This window comes from Ruditapes philippinarum, unplaced genomic scaffold (genome assembly GCF_026571515.1).
Source record: "Ruditapes philippinarum isolate M1 unplaced genomic scaffold, ASM2657151v2 ctg5364_1_1_1_1, whole genome shotgun sequence".
Lineage (NCBI taxonomy): Eukaryota > Metazoa > Mollusca > Bivalvia > Venerida > Veneridae > Ruditapes > Ruditapes philippinarum.
The window spans coordinates 55,695-77,642 of NW_026852511.1; the positions used below are offsets into that span (position 1 = coordinate 55,695).

Genomic DNA, 21,948 nt, shown 5'->3' on the forward strand with positions numbered 1-21,948 from the left:
ATTTCAGTGCCGTAAAATACAATACAAAACGTGCATGACAAGTCAGTGTTTCTTAGTTGTTTCATATCTGTGTAGAAAATTCTGAAAGCGCTTGATCATTTTCATTATAATATGCTTAAAAATAAAGAAAAAATGAATCTAAAAATAAGTGACGTCTAAAAAAATGTCAAAAGAAGGGATCGAACCTCGGACCTCTCATACATAAGGTAATCACTTAACAGACTTTGCTATTGCGGATGTTACGAGAATCTACATTAAGCTAGTGGGAGTTTTCCAAACGTTAGCTATATACTCCATATTAATTCTCGTAAAATAAACGGACAAAACCGAAGTAGGATCGAATATTTAAATGAGTGCTATAATGTATTCATAATTGACAGGTCAATAAAATCAGACTATATAACTCAGATTTGCAAAGTTTGAGTGTTAGATGTGCATGCTTTTTTTGGTGGTGGGGGGTGTTGGGGTTTCTTTGCTGACAGTTTTGTTCACGACAATTTATTTGTTGCCATTTGTCTATTTCTGCAAGTTCAATTAATTCATCAATAAGTTAATATGTTTAAAATTAGTAAGTTCTCCAACACTTTTTATCTGTTAACTAAATTAAAAGCTACCAGATTATGACTGACTTATAAAGACCATAGCCAGTACTTAATACACATCTATCAGATGACCCGAGACTTTACTATAATTGGTTGTGCAATTTTAGAACTTTGATTCCCAACAAATGGACTGTTCCAAAATTATAATATAAGGTCAAGTCCATTATACAAGTTCACCAGATATTAAAATCAAAATTTTATTCAGAGTCTTAATTAAATAGGGCATTAAAGGTAAATGGTCTTAAACCAAATCATTCTGTATCTAGATACTAATGGTCTTCTAGTATTAAAGACCAAATTCATAATTATGATAATATAAGTTAATGAGGTGAGTGACTGCATGACTGTGATAATTTAAGGTTAAACATCCACCATTATTTAACCACTATCTGTGTGATATATAAGAGTGAAAATCAATTCTAACAGCTTCACACTTTTCCCCTATCAAAACAGATAGGGTATGTCATCATCAAACAGATACTAAGAGGCCATTTTAATATTATACAATATATGCACAGCATAAAAAAAGAATGTTTACACATCATAAGATGTCAGATGATGATGTCAGTGAACCAATGACATCAGGAAAATTACCTCTATGGCCTTATAATGCTCAATATAGTTCAACATATTTTTTATCAATTTTCCTGCATGTTTGAACTAGAACCATGCATTATTGTACAACAATGCCCTCAAAATTAAATAAAATTTTAGCTTCAGCCTTGTGTATGAAAATAGCTTGAAGTTTAATTTGAACCATTCTCTTGAGTCTGTTTAAGTGGAAACAATTGGTCAGCCTCATTAGAGTTAAGGACTCGAACCACACAAGTCTTGCCGAGGGGCAGATACCTTAACATTTAGTCAGGAAATTTGAAACATTTATTTGACCATTCACACAATAAAAAAATGTTTTTATTTAACTTAGATTCTGTTTTGAAGTAACTTTACTTAAGATAAAGCTGATTGTAAAGTTTTAAAATGTTAATATTTTTTTATGTTTAAGTTAATATTTTAAGTAAACATCTATTTATAGGAAATGATTAATAAAAAAAAGTTGCAAATTATCTTTGCAAAAAAAGTATATGGATCTTAAAATACTACAGATACATCCTGTTCCCATACAGTTTATCATTAATTTGTCAATTTTGAATCAATTAAGCTTTAAAAGCACTTGTGTATGATAATGATTTATATAAGTATGAAGATAACAACATTTGGACCCATGTCTTTTACAGAACTGACAGGTCTTAAATAGTCTTTTAGTTTCCTTGACCGTAACTTCAAATGATATCAAATATATATATATCGCCACTTTAATGCAGTAAGAGGTTAACTTCTAATATAATTTAACAGGAGTTAACCCATTACTGCACTAAGGTAATGATATGAAGTCTACATCAGTTATCGACCAAAAAAAATCCAGAAAATTAAGAGTTAACCAACATTTCTGGTATCCTAATTGAGTAGGAGATTTAAGAATTAACAACCAAGCTATGCTTTACATTTTTTTATGGATAATTTATCCAAGATTTAAATGTTTTTATGATATTCTTATTACCATGGTAACCATAAGCATTATGTTTTGATTTTAAATTTCCAGCAGGTAAAAAAACTTGGTCAGTTGGCAGACAGAGTAATCTCCAAAAGAATTCTTCAAGATTATTAATCTATTTAATCAGTCAAAAGCTTAAGGTTAATTTGGAATGACCACAGTTAGCAAGAAAAGGCTTAATTTCTAATCTTTCAATTAGTTTTAAGTTAAAGACCATTGATTTCCTTAATAGGGAATAAATTTAGTAATCTTTCTGAAATGCCTTACCTTATGTAATGTTTCAAATCATAATGTTTTTACCTTTGATTGTTGAACAGTGAAAATCTTTAATGATGGAAAATTCAGTCAAAGTAATACATAGTGTTAATGGTTTGATTGTGTGTCATGGATTGAGTTCATGGATAGCAGTGGTAAAAACGTCACCATTCCACAGCCCCCCACCCCAGGCATGATAAAAAAAATTCAACATTAAGATAATTATATAGAATGGTGTTTGGCGCATTGATTGGTCACTTCCCTGCCCCCCCCTCCTTATACCCACTCTTCAACCCTGTTAACTGAAGTATTTTTCATTTGAAATAATTATGTTTTAATATTTGATATATGCTTTTTTTTATTCAATTTCCTTCATTCCCTGCACAAATAAGAAATGATACTTCTATTGTGAGGGGGGCACGGGTTGGGGGGATAGTGACCAATCAAGGCACCAAACACCTGTGAGTACAATATAAGTTATAGAATTCAACATTTTAAAACATCTGCAGGTGATGCCAATGTACCTGTAGAAAAAGGCAAAATTCACATGACCTGTGAAATGAGTTTTATAATTTATGTCTTAATGTATGTTTAATTTGCCTAAGATTGAAAATCTATTTCAATTTGGTTTAACCTCTATAATTCTATTTAGTGTTTAAAATTAATTTTTTTGCCCAATAGGATTGCATTTATTCAAAGGAATTGTAACATTTTATTTTTGGTAAATCGGCTTTACTTAATCAGTCCAGTAAAATTGAAAAAAATTTCAAACACTGAAACGGTTACTGTTTACAAAATTGAATTGGTCAACTGGGTGGTTATAAGAACTTGACTTCAACCTTCTTGCCTCTTACCGCTGTGGGTGCAAATCCCAATAGGTTCTTTGGATTTTATGAAAGGAAGCTATCCATCTAGCTTACGGCTCAAGTGCCCTTCCGTGCATTATTTCAGACACAAAAGGGCACTTGAGGTCTTCATCCACAAGTTAAGTGCTTTATGACTCAATATACTGTGTTAGTGCAATATAAAATCCAAACCAAGAAATAAAAGATATAAAGATAAGGGGTTTAAACATCTTTGAAGGTTAAAATCACAGAAACTTTTATGTTTCATACAAAGACAATATTTTTCTTATGTTCATATTGTATTGTAAATTTAATCTTTCTTTAATTATTTTTTTTTTAAGTTTGGCTGTATGTCCCAGGATTAATATCAGATTAAAACTGACTGTTAAAATAGTACCATGAGTGGATTGCACGACTTAAGCGAGACTCGTAAAGTGTGCACGAGTACCTTAAGTTTTAAAATTGTACTCTATTCAGTATAGGTGAAAATAATTGGTATAAAATTGATAGGCGGTTGACTTGAGCTAACAGTTTGTCTAGTATCTACAGTCGACTAAAGATAAATGTTTACACGTCTACAGCTCTTTCTTAAATCCTTGTTGCGGTTAATTGTTCAAACATAAAATATATCAGGACGTAAATTAAATAAACCTGTATTTTAAAATGGAAATACACTCAAAATAGCATGTTCATTTTAAAATGCATTTAAATTTAAAGCTTTGATGGTTTAAACATTGACGTAACAGCGAAACATTTCGTAAAATGTAAACTGGTATTAAAGTAGAGTATTTTATAAAGGTGTCTTGAAAACTGTGGTAACATTGAAGGAAGTGCTGTGGTTTGTTTTTTTTTAAAGAAAAATTAATTATTTGAGCGAAAGGAAATTTTAAAAAAGCAACAACATGAATAAAACAATGGAGCATGGGAGTTATCAGGATTTGGCTGAATGCTGGAAAATTCAAATGTTCTTGGAGTCAACGGCCCAGGTACAAATTATACTTTAAAATATATATTTTTTTTTAAATACCTTTTAAGGAAAGTTAAGCAAACTTATGCCTATCAGTTTGTTGCATAAAACATATGGAAAATATTTAGAGAGTTGAAATTTAGAATAATAATTTTTTTTAATGCTTACTTTAAGAAAACAAAACTTTTAAGTATCAAAGGATTGGAAAAAGAAACCTCGACTATCTTACTCCTGAATATTTAGGTCTTTCACAATACACACCACCGACTAAAACATGCATTTTGAATAATATATTTTGTTAAAAATGAATTAGATTTAGTAATAGTAAAAGTATGTTGAATCCCTTACACCTGGGGTTAGCCAAAATCGTCTGTTTTGGTGCCTTATATGACCTACACCTATATTGGTGCATTGAAAAACCAAACAAACAAAAGCAATGAACTATGTAAGCAAAGTTTTTAATGCCTATGTTATAAGTTTGTAGACTCATGTGATAGTATTATCATTTTTCTGATTGAGACACAAAATTGACAAGTTTATAATAATTTTACAATATTTTACAGCATTCTAAAAACCTAAGGTGAACATTTGAAGAAATTCTATAATTTCCTAGAACAATTATTTGGTTGTATATAAACTTTAATTATTTTGAAATATCATTTGTGTGACTGTTAGGTTTGTTTACCCTTGGGAAGGGTACTGCACCAAAATAGTTACCATATGGGTCATTGGCATCCGCGCCAAAGCATGACGCCCTTTATGGAATGAGAAAGGGCAGTTGCAACTTCTTGGGCCTTTGAAAATTGTTGGTCATAATTTTGTTTCTGGAAAGATATATTTTAAGGGAGCTGCATGGTATGATTTTAACCAACCAATCAAAATTGTACGAATATAATTGATTGTAAGAATATTATCACACTTAAACATATATGATGTTATCACATTGTAACATATTCTGTTATCAGGCCATGCTTTTAAGTTTGATATGAGCGATATATATTTATGTGCAAGATGATAAATAATATGACATGATATTATAATATCATAAAATGCTATTGTAACTGCAGTTTATATCAAAATAAAACCCTGACAGGTTCACTTCTTCATTTTGTTCTTACTTTGCATTAAATGTAGGTTGACGGATAGTTTATATGTTTAGTAAAGATTGACGAAATTTTAGCCATTAAAAAGACAATTAAATGTAAATTTGAGAAATTTTAAGATTAAAGAGTTATGATGTTTATAGTTTGTATCAAAGAAAACACCATTTTATGTTAAATTCATTGTTACACTTAAGGCCATAGTAAAGATGATTATAATAGAAATGAGCGGTGTCATGACAAAACCGACATAGTGGGTTTGCAACCTGAGCATGGATCCAGACCAGCCTGTGCATCAGCGCAGTCTGATAAGGATCCATGCTGTTCGCTATCAGTTTCTGTACTTGTTATAGGGTTTGTAAGCGAACAGCATGGATCCTGATCAGACTGCACGGATGCGCAGGCTGGTCTGGATCCATGCTGGTCGCAAATGCACTATGTTGGTTTTGTCGTGACACGGCTCAATTATAACTACTAAAATTTCTGACATTTTAAACTAATTATACAATGTTTGAGACCGACTGGTTCTTGAGTTTCATCAATATATTATAAATTAACTTCAGACTTTGGTTAAACTCTAAGAAATTATCTTATAACCATAGAAGAATATTTAGTTTATATCCTAGGAAACACTCTTGAGTTTGTTCCTGGAACCAACCAGCTATGTAAGCAATATGAGAGTAAGTTTCTTGCTCAATTGGCTCAAGACATTAATGTTCATCATTTTGCTGTAGATTTATTCCAAAAACTAAATAAAACTTATTGCAGTGGAAAGAAAGAAAACATATTCCTTTTATAGAGTAGGATATGACTCAGAGATGTGCACTTTAAAAAAAAACAGATTTACCATCATAAAATCAGTTTTATGATGTGTTTAATTTATTCATTTCTTTATCAGTTTAGTGTCCTGTTGACTAGAAACGCATTTAAAGTTTGAATGTTTTATAGATGATGAAACACAGTTCACAATATTTTGAAATATTATAAATTAATAGTCCCAGCTTTCAGTGATCTATCACTAAACATGAGTGTAACCAAGGAAATTTACAAAACTACTTGTTGAATGAAGTTTATGATCCGTTTATTGTGCATCATGATCTATGTGGTTAAATATGGAAGACCACATAATTGTTCATTAAAGACAACTCGTTTGGCTTCAGCTGATTAATTGTGGGTTATGTATATGTTGATTAATACAATTATCTCTTTTACTCACTTTGTATGTCATTGTAATCTAATTTTTTTTAGGATTTAAAAAAAAAATTTTATCTTTTTTTCTTTTTACAATTTTCGAAACATAGATGTGGGGCATCTATTTAATTTCTTTTTTATTTATTATGAATTTATGAATCTACAGCTAGATTATTATAATGCTGATTATAAAGAGCTACATTTTAATGAATTGCATCATTTTTTTTCATTTGCTTGAAAAGGATTTAATGACTTGAATCATATAAATTCAAATTAATTTATCAGACATTAAACTTCTACATTTGTATAATTGATTTGCTCTTCTTTTAATTTAAAACATAACATTTTATAATGTCAAGTATTTCTACCCATGATGCAGCCAGTAAAGACCAAGATAAGCATATTTGCTAGTTTTGAAATTAAAAAAAAAATCCCTAAAAATTATGAATAGTTTTGTCCAGATTGTCCACTTAACAGTGAAGTTGAAGAACCTTGAAATTTGTATACTTGACTTGAAGAACCTTGAAATTTGACTTTTGCGACAAAATTTAATTTAAATATTGTGTGCCTAACTGTTAAAAATCATTTTTTTGTCTTGAAAATTTCAAGCATACATTGAATATATTAAGCTTTTCCAAATATTTTCATTTGATTATGTGCGTTTGAGTGTCGTCTTATGTGGGGTGAAAATTAAGCTCACTAATCAGTCATCCTTGCTATTGGCCAGTTATCGGCCAGTCAGGCAAATAAATCTGTATTGTTGGAGGCTCTCCGTACTTCAAGGTTGTTTTTCGGCTACTTTTAATTTAAGTCTGTTTACTACAGCTACCTACTTGAACTCACATTTGACCTCTTTACAATATTGTCATTATGTCTTTATGAGCCACACCATTTTATAAATACATTAAGTATACCTATGTCCATTATTTGGTGTCACTTTCCTACATTATGTCCAAAAACTGTTATACTTTTTTGTCATATAACTTTATATGTTGTCATTTTGTTGCACTTATATAAAACTTCAGATTTTCATCAGGAACAGTCATATTAGCAGTCTGCTGAAGAATTTGTTACTTTCTTAATAGCAGCATGTAATATATAACAATTTAGGCAATTTATTATCTAAATTCAGGCAATTTATTACCTATATTAAGGTAAATTATTGCCTGAATTCAGGTACTTTATTACTTTAGTTAAGGCAATTAATTACCTAAATTAAGGCAATTAATTTATTACCTAAATTATGTCAATTTATTACATAAATTAAGGCAATATATTACTTTTAGTCCATTTATTACCAAAATTAAAGCAATTTATTACCTAAATTAAGACCATTTATTACCTAAGTTAAAGCAATTTATGGCCTAAATTTAGGCAATTTATAACCTAAGTAATGGCATTTGTGACCTAAATTAAGGCAATTTATCTCCTAAATTAGGGCAATTGTTACCTAAATTAAGGCAATTTATTACCTAAATATAGGCAATTTATTATCTAAATTAAGTCAGTTTATTACCTAAATTAAGTTAATTTGTGAATTAAATATAAGAAATTTGTAACCTAAGTATAAGCAATTTGTGACCTAAGTAAAGGCAAGTTATTACCTAAATTAAGAGAATAATTACCTAATTTAAGACTTGCTTGTTATAAGACTGCTGATGGCAAGAGATTCCTTCCATATGCGACTAATCCTTGCGACCTGATCATGGCCTACTCTGTTTGTTATTCAGTCAGTACATATATCTTGGAAATTTCCCCTGAAATATTGAGTTTTGTCCAAATTGAAAAGTAGACAAATACATGTAAGTCTGTGTGGTTAGAGTTACTATATTACATAACACAAGTTTTCTGGTTTTTAGTGCAAGTCTAGGTATATTTTTTTGCAAAACTAGATTATTAGTACATGTAGATACACTGTATATGTTTTAACAAATCTAGACATATTTTTTGCGGCCTTAGAAGCTTACGGACTGGAGAAGAATTATGTAATAAAAAATAATGTAATAAATGAAGGAGTGGGCGTGAAACAGTTTTGCATCATGTTTTGCACAACAGTTTGACAAGTTTAATGACATTTACATTATATAATTGCAGAAACAAAATCTAACTTGAAACGAAATTACATGATGTTTTGTTATGTTGTACACGGCAGTTATTTGCGGGCAGCCGAGAAACATTGACAATTAAAACGGATAAGACATGACATTCTGTTGCATTGACAAAAAACATGTTTCACATGTTTACAAGATCAGGATATGTTTTTTGCTTCAATGCATGTCCCGAAACATTGCAAGTTAGACAAACTTTACATTCTGTAGTCTTTTGTTATCTGCTGCAAAAGAAGTGTTGTACATTTTTTTTATTTCATTGGATAAACTTTATTATTTAAAAACAAGATAAGCCTTCTGTGCCATGTTTCTTTAATCTTTATATCTTTTTTTACATTCTTTGATACATAGAAATGTTAATTGTGAAGAATCCTTCAATTACTAAGAAATACTCAATTCTTCAATGAATTGATTTGATACTGGGTTTATGAACGAGTTTCACTGGATTTTTACCAAATTTTGCTACAAGCATGCTGTCAGTTATTGCATTTGATGGACTAACCCACAATTCATCTAGTAAGTTTAAATGCATCCTATATATACAAGTATATATGTTGCTTTTATATTTTCTATGTATATGAAATATCGTAAGTTAATTTCATGGTTAACCCCTTGTAAGCTTCAGTTTTCGATTCCTACTACCTAATATGGTCAGCCAGTCTGTGTTGTAATTGTGCTGTCGGCACAGGGGAACAAGTTTTAAGTACCGTTGACTGCTTTGAGTTTTTGTACTTAAATGTTGATATTCCTAAATTTATAATGGATTAGGGCTCTTGCAAGTGGGCGATTTGAGCAACTGAATTGCCTCTAGTTCCTCTAGTTCGCCATATTTGAACATCAAAAGCGAAATGACCTTGCTAAGCTTTTTTACTTTTTTATATAATTTAAATGTAAATGTTACTACACAATGTATGAGTAAGTAGATAAAGCATCTTCTTTTTAGATTAAATTGATGCTCCTAGCACCTTTTCGCTTCTCCCTATGGCTTCAAACTTCTCCCTGATGGGAACTTTGGGAAAAGTCCCTTCGCTCTAAAATTTTGGTATAGCTAGATCGAGCCTTGTGGTTTAAAGTTCTGAATTAAAGCAGAATCAAATTTAGCAGAGTAAGAGTTAAATTGTAAAATTAGATTTCAGTGCAGTTGAAATTTCATTAATTTTTTTTTTTAACAATGAATTTGGCTTGATATTTGATCTGTATTATTGTATTAATTATCCAGTAGATCTAAGTTTATTCGATCAGAACTGATTTTTGGACTCGTTAATTTTTTGTATGAAATAAGATTTTTCAACAAACTCAATTAACGATATTCAAGACCTCCTTTGTGCTATGCTGGTGAGTTATTTCCCCTGTCTAGTACTCAGCAGGGAAAATGGTTCAACGTAATTATTATATTAATTTAAACAAGTGATTACTGTTATTAAAAAAGACATTAAAATATTTAATAAAAATTCGTTCAAGATGACTTTTCACTTAATCTGTTTGACCACATTTTTTCTCGCTGTAGGTCATGTTGTGTGATGCTGACATTTTAACGTATTATTTACTGGATTATCGGATTATTTACCACTTATTATCATAAAAATTTAAGTTAATGCCGTTTTTAAAGCCTTTTCGACTTTATTATTCGGCCTTTTGTGGTTTAAAATTTCCCCGTTTAAAAGAACCTTTAACAATTTCATCTTATTTGTTAGAGAACATTTGTGTGCTAGAAACTAAATCATGACCTTATATTTCATTTTAATTCCTTTTTTATTGCAAGGTAAACAATAATACAAAATTTAAATTTTAAATTTTCTGCATTACACTCCTACTATTATCTGTCTGAAGAAATGAACCAAAGTTGTGCAATTAAAGCAAAGGATATTCAGTTTGGTTATTTTTTCAATATATGAACATGGATATGTTTATTGTTATTATTGCAGGTGTTAGGAAGTATAATGATTTGATTTGTAATTAATAAAGAAGTCATTTCCCTGAATTAAAGCTGCTTTGATGAGATGTAACTTTATATACATGTATATTGTCAGCAAAAGTCCACATTTCAGTTTACTTTTTCATGTTACCGCTTGCCCCTTACTGCTGCGGGTTCAAATCCCAACAGGGCTTTGGATTCTTTCATGTGAAGAAGCTATGCAGCTAGTTTATGGAACATTGGTCGTTAATTCTACTCAGGTGCCCGTTCGCGCCTGAAATTATGCACAAAAAGGCACCTGAGGTCTTCTTTCACCAGTTAAAAAAAAACACAAAAAATATTGTAGTGCAATTTTAAATAAACAATGAATTTTGTTGCAATCTTAGAAAAAATACTTTGCTGCGATCTCAAGAACTGTGTTGCAATCTCAAATAAACAAAGAGTGTTGCATTCTCATTTTAGTAAGCAAATAATCTTGGTGCGAATGCACTTGAACAAGAGTCTTTGGCAGCATCTAATGGTCACTTTTCACATATCTAATACTGTTTAAATTGCATTTTGTTCGAAATAAAGAAGGGTTTTTTTTTTTGTGAATAATATACTTTTTTTAAAATTGTCTTGTATATTTTGTACCTGTATTTGTTGAACAATGTTTACTTTTGTGAACTAAAAGTCTTACTCTGGCAATTTAATTACCTATAAATAGTGACATTTCATCATTTAAAAGGCCAATTGACAATACATTACACCTGTGTAAACAACTCATAGGGTTGTAAATCTTACAAGTTCAAATTAAATATGACAGTAAATTATCTCTTTGTCTTTAAGTGAAAGGTAATTTATTTTTAACATCATCTAAACTGTTTAATAAAATGATCAATGATCAGGGATAGGCTTTAATAGGTTAACAGTCATTTATCAACATGTTTAAGACATCATGGACTAATGATATATAATCAAGTTTTACAAATTTAATCAATCACCCATCTGTTGAATCGTATTGATGGATGTAAATCATGATGTAATGAAGGGAATGGTGGTCCTATGCTTTGACCATTAATTCTAGGGTGACAATATCTTTAATATATTTACTGTGCAAGCCTGCAATCCATGGAATATGCTATCTTTCATTCCATGGTACAGTTGACTCTCAATAAGTCAAAATCGCTTTACTCAAAATTCCGCGTTAGTCGAAGAATTTCTAAAGTCCCGTCAAATTTCCTTCTTTATCTTTGTATTTTAACTCCGCTTAGGTCAAATTTTGACTTACCGAGACTCCTGTTTAGTCGAAAAGAAAATTTGGTCCTGTCAATTAAAGTCCAACATATTTTCATTTCAATTAGTCGAAGTGTGAAAACAGACGACTGATCAAAGGTCGGCGACATCAAGGTGAGATGTTGTCACTCGTGATTTACACGTTTCATAGTATTTTTTAATTGGTCATCATGTATTATTAACACGTCGTATAAGTGGCTTTAATCCGTTTCAGCACTTAATTGGTTTTAACAGTTAGATAACTAAATTAAAATTTAATTACATTTCTTTAAGAAAGGTGACTCGTGCCAGTATGACGGGTGTTAGTCAAATAACAGCCAAGGTATTGATGTGTGTTATCAACGTAAATGACATTTGTATAATTAATGTTCCGTCATTTTGCATACATTTATTTGTACTTCCGGTTCACGATAGTTGCTACTTTCGTTTTCGTCCGATGATCAATTAAATCAAATATAATTGTATGTTTATGTTTCACTATTTATATACTGTATTAAAATTTTGAATGATATATTTTTGTTCATTATGATTTGTAGTTGTAAGTAATTTACCGTCATTTCAACGGTTAAATATTGCAGCATTGCCGCTAACAACAATAACAAACCTACTTCTTTGCACATTTAATCAGGCACATGTATATATACATGTACGACTGTCAACGTAATTGCGGCAGTTCCACGTTACTCGAATTCCGTTTCTCTCGAAGTAAAATGCCCAGTCCCTTGGATTTCGAGTAACCGAGAGTCAACTGTATATCCTATCCTTCACTCAATGATATATGCTGTCTTTCATTCCATGGAATATGCTGTCCTTCACTCTATGGCATATACTATCCTTCCCTCCATGGCATAGGCTATCCTTCATTCCATAGTATATGGTATCCTTCACTCCTTGGAATATGCTATCCCCCACTCCATGGTATATGGTATCCTTCACTCCATGGTATATGGTATCCTTCACTGTGTGGAATATGCTATCCTTCACTCCATGGCATATGCTATCCTTCATTCAGTATATGCTATCCTTCACTCCATGTAATATGCTCTCCTTCACTCCATGGTATATGGTATCCTTCACTGCTTGGAATATGCTATCTTTTACTCCTTGGCATATGCTATCCTTCTTTACATATTATATGCTATCCTTCACTCCATGTAATATGCTCTTCTTCACTTTATGGTATATGCTATCCTTCAGTCCTTGGCATATGCTATACCTAACTCCTTGGAATAAGCTATCCTTCACTCCATGAAATATGCTATCCTTCACTCATTTGATTATGGTATCCTGCACTCCTTGGAATATGCTGTCTTTCCCATGGAATATGCTGTTTTTCACTCTATGCATTACACCTCCATGGAATCTTTCATCCTGCATCTCTATGGAAGCAGCTGTCCAACACTTAACTCCTCCATGGAATATGCTATTCATTACCTGTGTGCTGTCCTGTACCTCCAGAAGCTGTAGACCATGCTGTTTGGCTACTCTTCATTCAAACATTTTTGAAAATTCCTTAAATCAACAATGGGCAATTCTAATTTAAAGTTTTGCAAGCCCATAACACGTAAATGTTCATTCATACATCCTAAATATTGATCTAATATTATCTTGTATAATACTATTTCTATAGCTTGTTCTCTGTTTGTACTCAGTTTCTGATCTTTTATTATTTCCTCCACAGTTTATAACACACAACTTGCAAATTATTAAAGCATTCATAATGACCTAAGGCATACAGTGTCCTCCTTTTAGTCTATTGTATTCCATTTATGACATTTAGTTTGTCTTACATTGAAGACATTCTTTCGGTTGATTCCATTTCCAATGTAGGTAGTGTGTATGTTAATGTCTGTAACCCTATCATGCTAACTTGTTGTGCTTTGATGGTTTGATCTCTTTTTTCCCCACTATATTTAATGTTTTCATTTTTTGTTTACTATTTTTGACATTTTGTTACTATTTCTGACCATGTCTGTTATTTCTGATATTACTGTCTTATATTTAGTTTTCTATTTTTAACCTTGCAGACTGGTCTTTGGTCTCTTGTACACAGTTTTATTCACTTAAATTCATTATTTGAACTTTTGTACACATTTTCTGATCTGTTGTACATGGTTTGTAAGCAGTAAAATACCTTTTTTGACCTGATGTACACATTTTCTGATCTTTTGTACATGGTTTGTAAGCACTTTAATAAGCTTGATCTAAATTATAGACATTTTCCAATATTTTGCACACAGTTACATAACTATTGTATTCTACTTTCCTATTTTTTCATTATTAAAAGCTCCACTCTTTGTCTTTATTCCATATTCTGGATTTTAGCTCACCTGGTGGCAGATGTTTGTGCATTTGTCTGAAAATGTTTGGCTTTAGAGGACAGATATTTAGTAGGAAGCATTTCCTAATTTATATCTACTGAATCTTTAAAAATAATTTAATAACGCCCTTTGTGTAAAATATGGCCGTGCCCTCATGGGGATCACCTTGTTAACAGACTTATATAGGAAAACACTTTTATATCCTGTCTTGTGTAACTACATAGCCTGGAACTTAGATATTTGTATAATTAACCTCTACCCTCTATAAAATTTAAACAATAAATGTCCCTTTGGTGAAAGTTCACTTTCATTGATCATGGTTATGAACAAGGAACCTCCTTTGAAAAATTTAGCTTCAGTTTTCAAATTTGGCTCACCTGTTTGTTTCAGCAGAAATCCTATGAGCTTTCTAAATTGAAGAAAAAAATGATTAAGATCTTAGGTGAGCAGGCTAGGGTCATCATGGATTTCTTGTTTTACTTTTTGAACCTTGTTAAGCCAAAATATGTTTTGTTTTTACTCACTTTGTCATAATATTATATAAATTATATAAGTAAAAGATCATTGCCCTTTTATAGAAGTAATAAACCTCAAAAATTATGTGGTGATAATTGGCTGACTGTAACGGCTGAGAGACATATAGATAACAGTTATCTACATTTCTGCTGCTGCCTGGAGTTAAAGAATTTCCATATTGACAATCCTTTGATGAATAATGTACGCTTCATAACTCATAGCTTGACAAGTATTCTATTCCTAGGCAGAGGTTTAAGGGTTAGATCTTCATATATAGATATATTTTTGTTTTTCAACCAACACCAGTTGACACCAAGATTAATGAAAACCAACACTAAGTTTAAAAGTGTATCAGTAGTGTTTACTTTTAAAAAAAAATATAACCCAACAGGTGTCCTCACAAGGGAAAAAAATGGTCTACTGTTGAGAAGTAATGAATGACAAAAATACAGGCAAACAAAACTTTTGACTGCTAGGGTATTTGTATTGTTAATTCCTTCATTGTGTGCATGTCAGAGTTTTGCTTTCTGAAGAGATAGGGTGTCTTGTGAAAAACTTTGTGTGAGGTTAAATTTTGTTCAAGTTGGCCTTCGATCACTGTTGAAATGTTAAAACTTAGTTGGATACAGGCAACTTATAGGTAAATTGGCACTCTCTAAAGTTTAGAACATGCTGTGATTATATCTATAAGTGCTTCTATGGGAGATAATTATAAACATCTTGGCTATTTGACATTGATAAAGGTGACACCTTGTGGTGCTGGTATTAAAGGAATAAAGGGTAATCAATATTGTAAGTTTATCTTAGGAAAAGAAAATGTTTGAAATGTTATATAACTGCATATGATTGTACATGTATATGTGCTTATAAATTTTATATGTCTGTGCAGCTTTGTACAAAAATGTTGTACATGTTTTGCAGCATGCTAACCTTTTCTTAAAGCAATTGTTTTTTAATTTTCCTAACATTTCTCTTGATTTGGTATTGCTAGTATAGTATGGCATTAATTCCCTTTTTTTTTAATTTTAAATATTTATTAACTCCCTTTATTGGAAAGAATGTCAATCATTTATTAACTCCCTTTATTGGACTGAAATTTTAAGATGATAAGAAACACTGACCAGATATATGTATGGAAATTTAAAAATTATAAAGATAAGTTTAATGCAAGTGCTTAGATTGCAAGGGGGCACAACTCTTCTGTATTTTAGTTAATGCACTTTATGTTATTCTTTTGCCATAAATGCTAATCTTGTACCATATTTCTCTATCTAAAATATTTATAGATGCGCTATCTTTGGCCAAAGGCCACCAAATATAGTAAAGTGTAATAAAATGGCAGCAATAAAAAAAGATAATAAAAAGGTTATCAGTAAATAGTTCATGCATAAAATTGAACATTTTAGTTTAGCAGTATAAATCAACAGTAAATAAAGATCATTATCAAATGTCATAAATCTGTCAGTCACTGTAACCCTGGCACCATTAAAACTTTAATGATGAACATAACAAATTGCTTGCATGTATGAATGTATGTATGTATTAATGTAGTCTATTTTTAATGAGGGTCCATCTGCCCGTTAAGGCACAAAAAGCAGCTTTCTCGGCCAAGTACGGACCCCAGACATGTCACCAGCCATGCCCTTAAAGATTTAATTTTGAAGCCCAAAGTGGTGATAATTTACCTCCATGCAATTTCCACTGAGTATAAGCCAAATATATGAAATTGGAGCCAAAAGTAGGTTACTGTACGGTGGTCAACCTAAATATACAGTAAACAGAAACAATATGATCAAAGGATGTAGCATTGGTGCCAAGCAAAGGGCCTGTCTTTCAAGCCATCATTTGTATCAAATTGCTCTATCCTAGCCCTGTGATATAGTGGAAAATCAGATTGGATAGATTGTCTTCTGTATGTTGCATAACTGTCCTTTAGATTGAGTATTGAACATGATAATCATTACAAATAGTTCTACGATAGTTATTTAAAGGAACGCCACTGAGTTCCAAAATTTAAATTACTAACATAGATCAGCTGGGACACTTAAAACAGGAAGATATGCTAAAGTTATTGAAGAAATATGCTCTGAAATAAATGGAAACTCTTATTTTTTTGTTATTCTATGTCCGAATTGAGTGAAAAATGTTGCAAAGCTTTTCAGGTTTAGGGTTATTTTTCACAACTTGAATAATTATTGTGGCAAAATGGAGTGAGCGAATGATTTGATATTTTGGGCACACATTATTGGTTTAGCATTCCATCAAATTGAATACTAATCTCGAAAAATGATTTCCAGTCCCGCCATGTCAAAAAGACTGAGTGGAGTCTCTTTAATTCAAGACATGCTATTGAAAATTGTGTGTAATGTACTTGCCCTACATTGATTTTGGGTCAGTCCATTATAAGTTCATGGAATTTCAAGATTGAGTAGGAAACAGCAAAGAGATTTATGTGACTTATGGAAATGTTTTTGAGTTATGCCCCCCCTGTTAACCTAATTTTTTCTGTTGAAATTTGTTATTAATAGAAATTTTGAAAACTTTCAAAAGATATTGTACTCATTCTAGACATACTTGCTACTTCTGTATGACAAGGGACATTATTAAGTAATCCTAATTTCCTAGAGTTATTTCCCTTTTTCACTTGGAAAGATAATCAAACTTTTGTTTAAAGATCAATATCCACAAAGTTATTTATCTTATTTTGAAGTGAAGTGCATAAAGCTGTATAACACTCTTGTATTGCCCTTAACAGACCACAATGCATGTTGTACTCATGATTTATTTTGACCATTTGTTTAACTCAATCTTCAAATTAGCCTTACTTCACTCAGTACAGACCAGCATCAGCATGGTCTATATTGCTTTCTAAACAGTCAGTACTTTTCTTGAAAATTTCCCTGAAAATAAGTTTTGTTGTCCAGATTCAAAGATGAACAAGTCCATTTATGATCGTTTAGATGGGTCAGGATTTAAAAAAAGAACCACTCAAATATGTCTCAATATTTGTAGCCGAAAAATTGTATTTTAGTACAATTTCATGTTATCCAGCGGCAGTAAATAAATTATAATTATGTTGTTTTCCACATTAATGTCCACTGGATGGATGAATGTAAGTATATATATTTACAAAAGGGCAAAAGTTTAATAATTTCTTTGTTTATGAGATCATAAGTTTCTTTGTCTTATTAAATGATCAGATGACCTTGGGAATCATTTAAGGTTGAGTAAAATTGAATTTAAAAAATTGTAATCATATTTGCTTAGCTGTTGAGGAGGTTATTCACTCCCTCGTAGGAGTCATGGGTCGACATATGACCTTGAATGGAGGAGACAAAATAAAGGCTGTCTTAATACTACATTGCATTGATCAAATAACAATTCAACACTTTTTTTTTTTGCCAACTCTGCAATTTTTAAATTTCTTTTTGCTTATTCTGCAGTTTTTTTATAGCTGCTAAGCACAATGTCATACTAACACACTGACTACGGTATATGTGTTTGAATGGTACTTTAGATTAAAATTGAAGTGGTTTATTTTATAGATATACCTTTAACGTTATTAGCTAAGTTTACTAGTAGGTTAAGCAAAAAATGTTAACAATGGGGTTTGCGTTATCATTTTCAAATAAACTATTGTTGGATAATTTGAACTGTTTGATTTTAAAAACTTTTGTTTATTGAGAAAGTTCCTTTCTTTGTATTAGTAACTGCCACTGGTATACATCTATTCATCTTTGCAGTCTGATGCTACTCCTTAATTTTAAAAACGTAGATTTTTATTGAAATTAACGTTAAACCAACAATAATAGTTGACGTCAGTACCAATTTCAAAGCAGGAAAAGTAATATGTAAAGTTCAATTGGACACTGATTTGTCTTACTTTTTTGCAACAAATTCTATTGTCTTTAAAATTGTAAAATTTTAGAATAATAACCATAGGTCAAAACTTGGGAAATTTGAATAAATCAAATAAATTTACATTCACTTTTTTCAAACTATAATATGTATGTTTTGTAAATGGTGTTTTGATAAATACCCATGTACATTATCTTACATGACAATGTATGTTTTAAAAGTCAGATTATTTATCTAATATTTATTAGATATTTTCAAGATATAATTGGGAATTTTTAACAGGTTTGGCATTTTAATAAGGTGTGGCCGAGTGGTTAACACGCAGACTTGTAATCTGAGGATTGTTGGCTGTGCGGGTTCAAACCCAGTCAGGGGCAATCCATTGTTTCTGTTAGCAAGAGACTTTACACCCATTGCTTAGTACTGGTTGATACCTGAGGAACGGATTCTCAAGTATTTAAATAATTAAGCTTTATAATAACTTCCAACCCAGTCAAACTAACAAATTAGTATAAACTAATTAGGAAAAGTTTTTTTAGCTCCTACTCTATACAAAATAGACAGCTGGGTATAACACCTTAAAATATATTACCCTTTTAGTGAGCAGGTAGTTTTAAAAGGCCATATGAGTCATCATGCATGTTAATATGCCATAAAATAAGTTTACAAACAAACTAATATGTTTTAAGTGCTGGCTGATTTGTAAGTGTTCAGCTTCAAAGTTTAATCACTCGGAAAATTTCAAACTATACATAAAATAGGAAACTTACAGTTAAACGATGAGAAAATGAGCATAATGGGTCTAAATTAATGTTTAACCATTTAAAAGATTTCAATCAAGGACAATTTAGGAGCAATTACTCACTAAAGCAGGAGCCCAAGTTATGGCTTGTTTTGAAATCAGTACCTCCCTAAATGGTTGAAATTTGTTTTGATTGAAAATTTAATGAGTTTCTTTTGAAAGGAGGCAGCAGTTTTTGATTGTATTGAATTCAAGATGCCTAACAACAGAAACTGTAATAAAAGAATTGTTTATGATGTATTTTAATATATTGCTGAGGCTGGTTTTGTATACTCTTTGTAAATATATTGTTGAAGATGGCGGATTGTAAATCCCCATTTGCATTTTTCAACTCTTACCGGTAATTTACAGTTGGAGGCCATCCTTCCAAATTGGTGATGTTTATTTCTTGTTTACTGTAAACATTGCAATACATGACTGTGTACTTAGGTAATCCTAAATCCATTCCATTTATATGTTTAAATGTTTTTAAGTAAATTCTCCTTCCCGTCTGCTTCCAAATAACTACAAGATTTTTTGCGGGAGATTGTTTTTAGAAGAACATTCATAATGTAGCAGAAATTGTTAGAAATACTGTATATGTGGTTAGTTAGCGACGCAGATATATTGTCAAATTTTTGCGAAGTGACGAAAATCGATTAACTTTCCTCTATCATAAATATGGAGCAACCTGTCATTAAATTCCACCCAGTTGCATGATTCGCTAATAATTCCCCACACATGTGTCTGGAATTTTAAATTCGCTAACTTTTCGACATGTGAAAATACAAAAAGACAAATTATTAAAATTATTTAAAGTGGACTTATTGTGTATTTTCAGGTGCCGTATTGCGACACAGAAGTCATGGATCTGCAAAATAACATCAACAACAATATTGCTGTCTTACCCCACCTTGAACATCAACTGTTGAATTGTGGGATTTGTCACAGAAGCTATAACTCGCCTAAAGTTCTTCCTTGTCTCCATTCCTTCTGTGAACAGTGCTTGTACGAATACATTCCCGCAGAGAGTTTGTCGGTCACTTGTCCCGTTTGTCGTCAGCAGTCAATCTTACCAATTGATGGTGTCAGTGCCCTACAAGCTAACATCTTTATTACGAGTCTCATGGATGTTGTAGGTAAGTAAAGGGAAATAATTTCATTTATTTTTTGGCCAAGGGCAGTTAACTCTAAAACTTCTGTTAGTACAAGGGAGTTAATTGTGTCCCATTTTTGAACAGTTTGTCTGATCTTGCTGATAAGTCGCAAGAAATTTAGGGCAATAGGAGTATATTTGCAGCAGCTCATTTGATTGCTTTGGCTGGTGTGCCTTTTAATAACTAATGTAAAACACATGCCATCCTTTATCACTGCTTTTTTGGGGTATATTTTATCTTTTGTGTTAACAGATTTAATTGGCTATTAATATTTTAGTTATTAAAACTTTGTGAAGGCATGATTTAAGATTGGCTTGATTATAGTCGTACATATATTTTGGGTTACTTTAGATGCATGAGAGTAGAAACATCAGTTTACATTAATAAACAAACCTTGAAAAATTGTTCTTTTTCATCGCTATTAATATTGTATAATATGGTGCAGTTATAGTTTTATAATGGCAATTGAAATAGAACGTTAAAAATTTAAAATGTTTCAGTACATCATATTTTGTCCTGTCACATGGTTATTCTGCATGGCTATTAAGAAAAACCCTAGAAAATCATATTCATTCATTTTCACATGTATATCATTTCTGTTTCTATTTCATATTTAGTTTAAACATATGTAAAATATATTTTTGATAGAATAAAATAAGCATGAAAAGATTACACATTTTTAAAGTAATGAAGGGACTTTTAATCTTTATTTACTAGGGAACATCCTAGGAGGTTTCTGCCAGTCTAAGCCAAAGGGACCTATCTGGACTAGGTGTTTGCGTAATCATAAAGGTGTGTGCACAAAAATATTAACAAAAGTTTTTCGCACATCTCTCGTTTCATTGGCTTAACCCTTAACCATCTTAAATTTGTTTATTTCGGGTAAAACCCTAGTCCTGTTTTAAATCTAGCACTGTCTGTTCATCAGCAAAAAGTGGTTTGAATTTTAAAATGCTGATATTTATTTAACTGTGTAAGTTTAAGGTCAAAGGTCAGATTGCACAGACCTGCAAATTGCAACAAATACTTTATCCTGTTTGGTATGCATTTTAGCCCTTACCAAGCAAAATATCTTAAATGGACTTGTCCAGCTGCCGTTTTTGTAACTGTCTATTATAAATTTAGGGGTATATCTTATTATCAATTAAGGGGAAATAAAGTTGAAAATTTAAACTTTTAAGTCAGCCAACAGAAGAGCATGGTCAGACTGCATGGGTGTGCAGGTTGGCCTTGCTTTATACTGGTCGCAATGGCTTGTCACTTAAGATCCCTGCATGGTAAGGGTTAGGCAAGTTATTGTTACCAGTAGCATTCAAAGCTTACCATAAATTGTCAGGTTAAGTTCCAATTTAGCTATAAATGATAGCTTTGCTATCATTATTTCAGATAATTTTACTTAGTGCATGAACATTTTTCATTTAGTCAGATCATATTGTTATCATATTAATGATTCACAGTTTTAATTTGCATAATTTATTTCTGTCATCACTGCATGAAAATCATTA

At 31.3% G+C, this 21,948-nt stretch overlaps 1 protein-coding gene across 1 annotated transcript; it reads left to right on the forward strand.

Moving 5' to 3' along the window:
- Nucleotides 1-3,767: 3,767 nt before the first annotated feature.
- Nucleotides 3,768-20,425, forward strand: LOC132715362 (tripartite motif-containing protein 2-like; the record flags this gene model as incomplete). The annotated part of the gene is given in 2 exon segments (XM_060698356.1): nucleotides 3,768-4,240; nucleotides 20,128-20,425. Coding segments are annotated over 2 exon segments (382 nt in total), but the record flags the coding sequence as incomplete, so codon positions are not given.
- Between the last annotated feature and the right edge of the window lie 1,523 nt (nucleotides 20,426-21,948).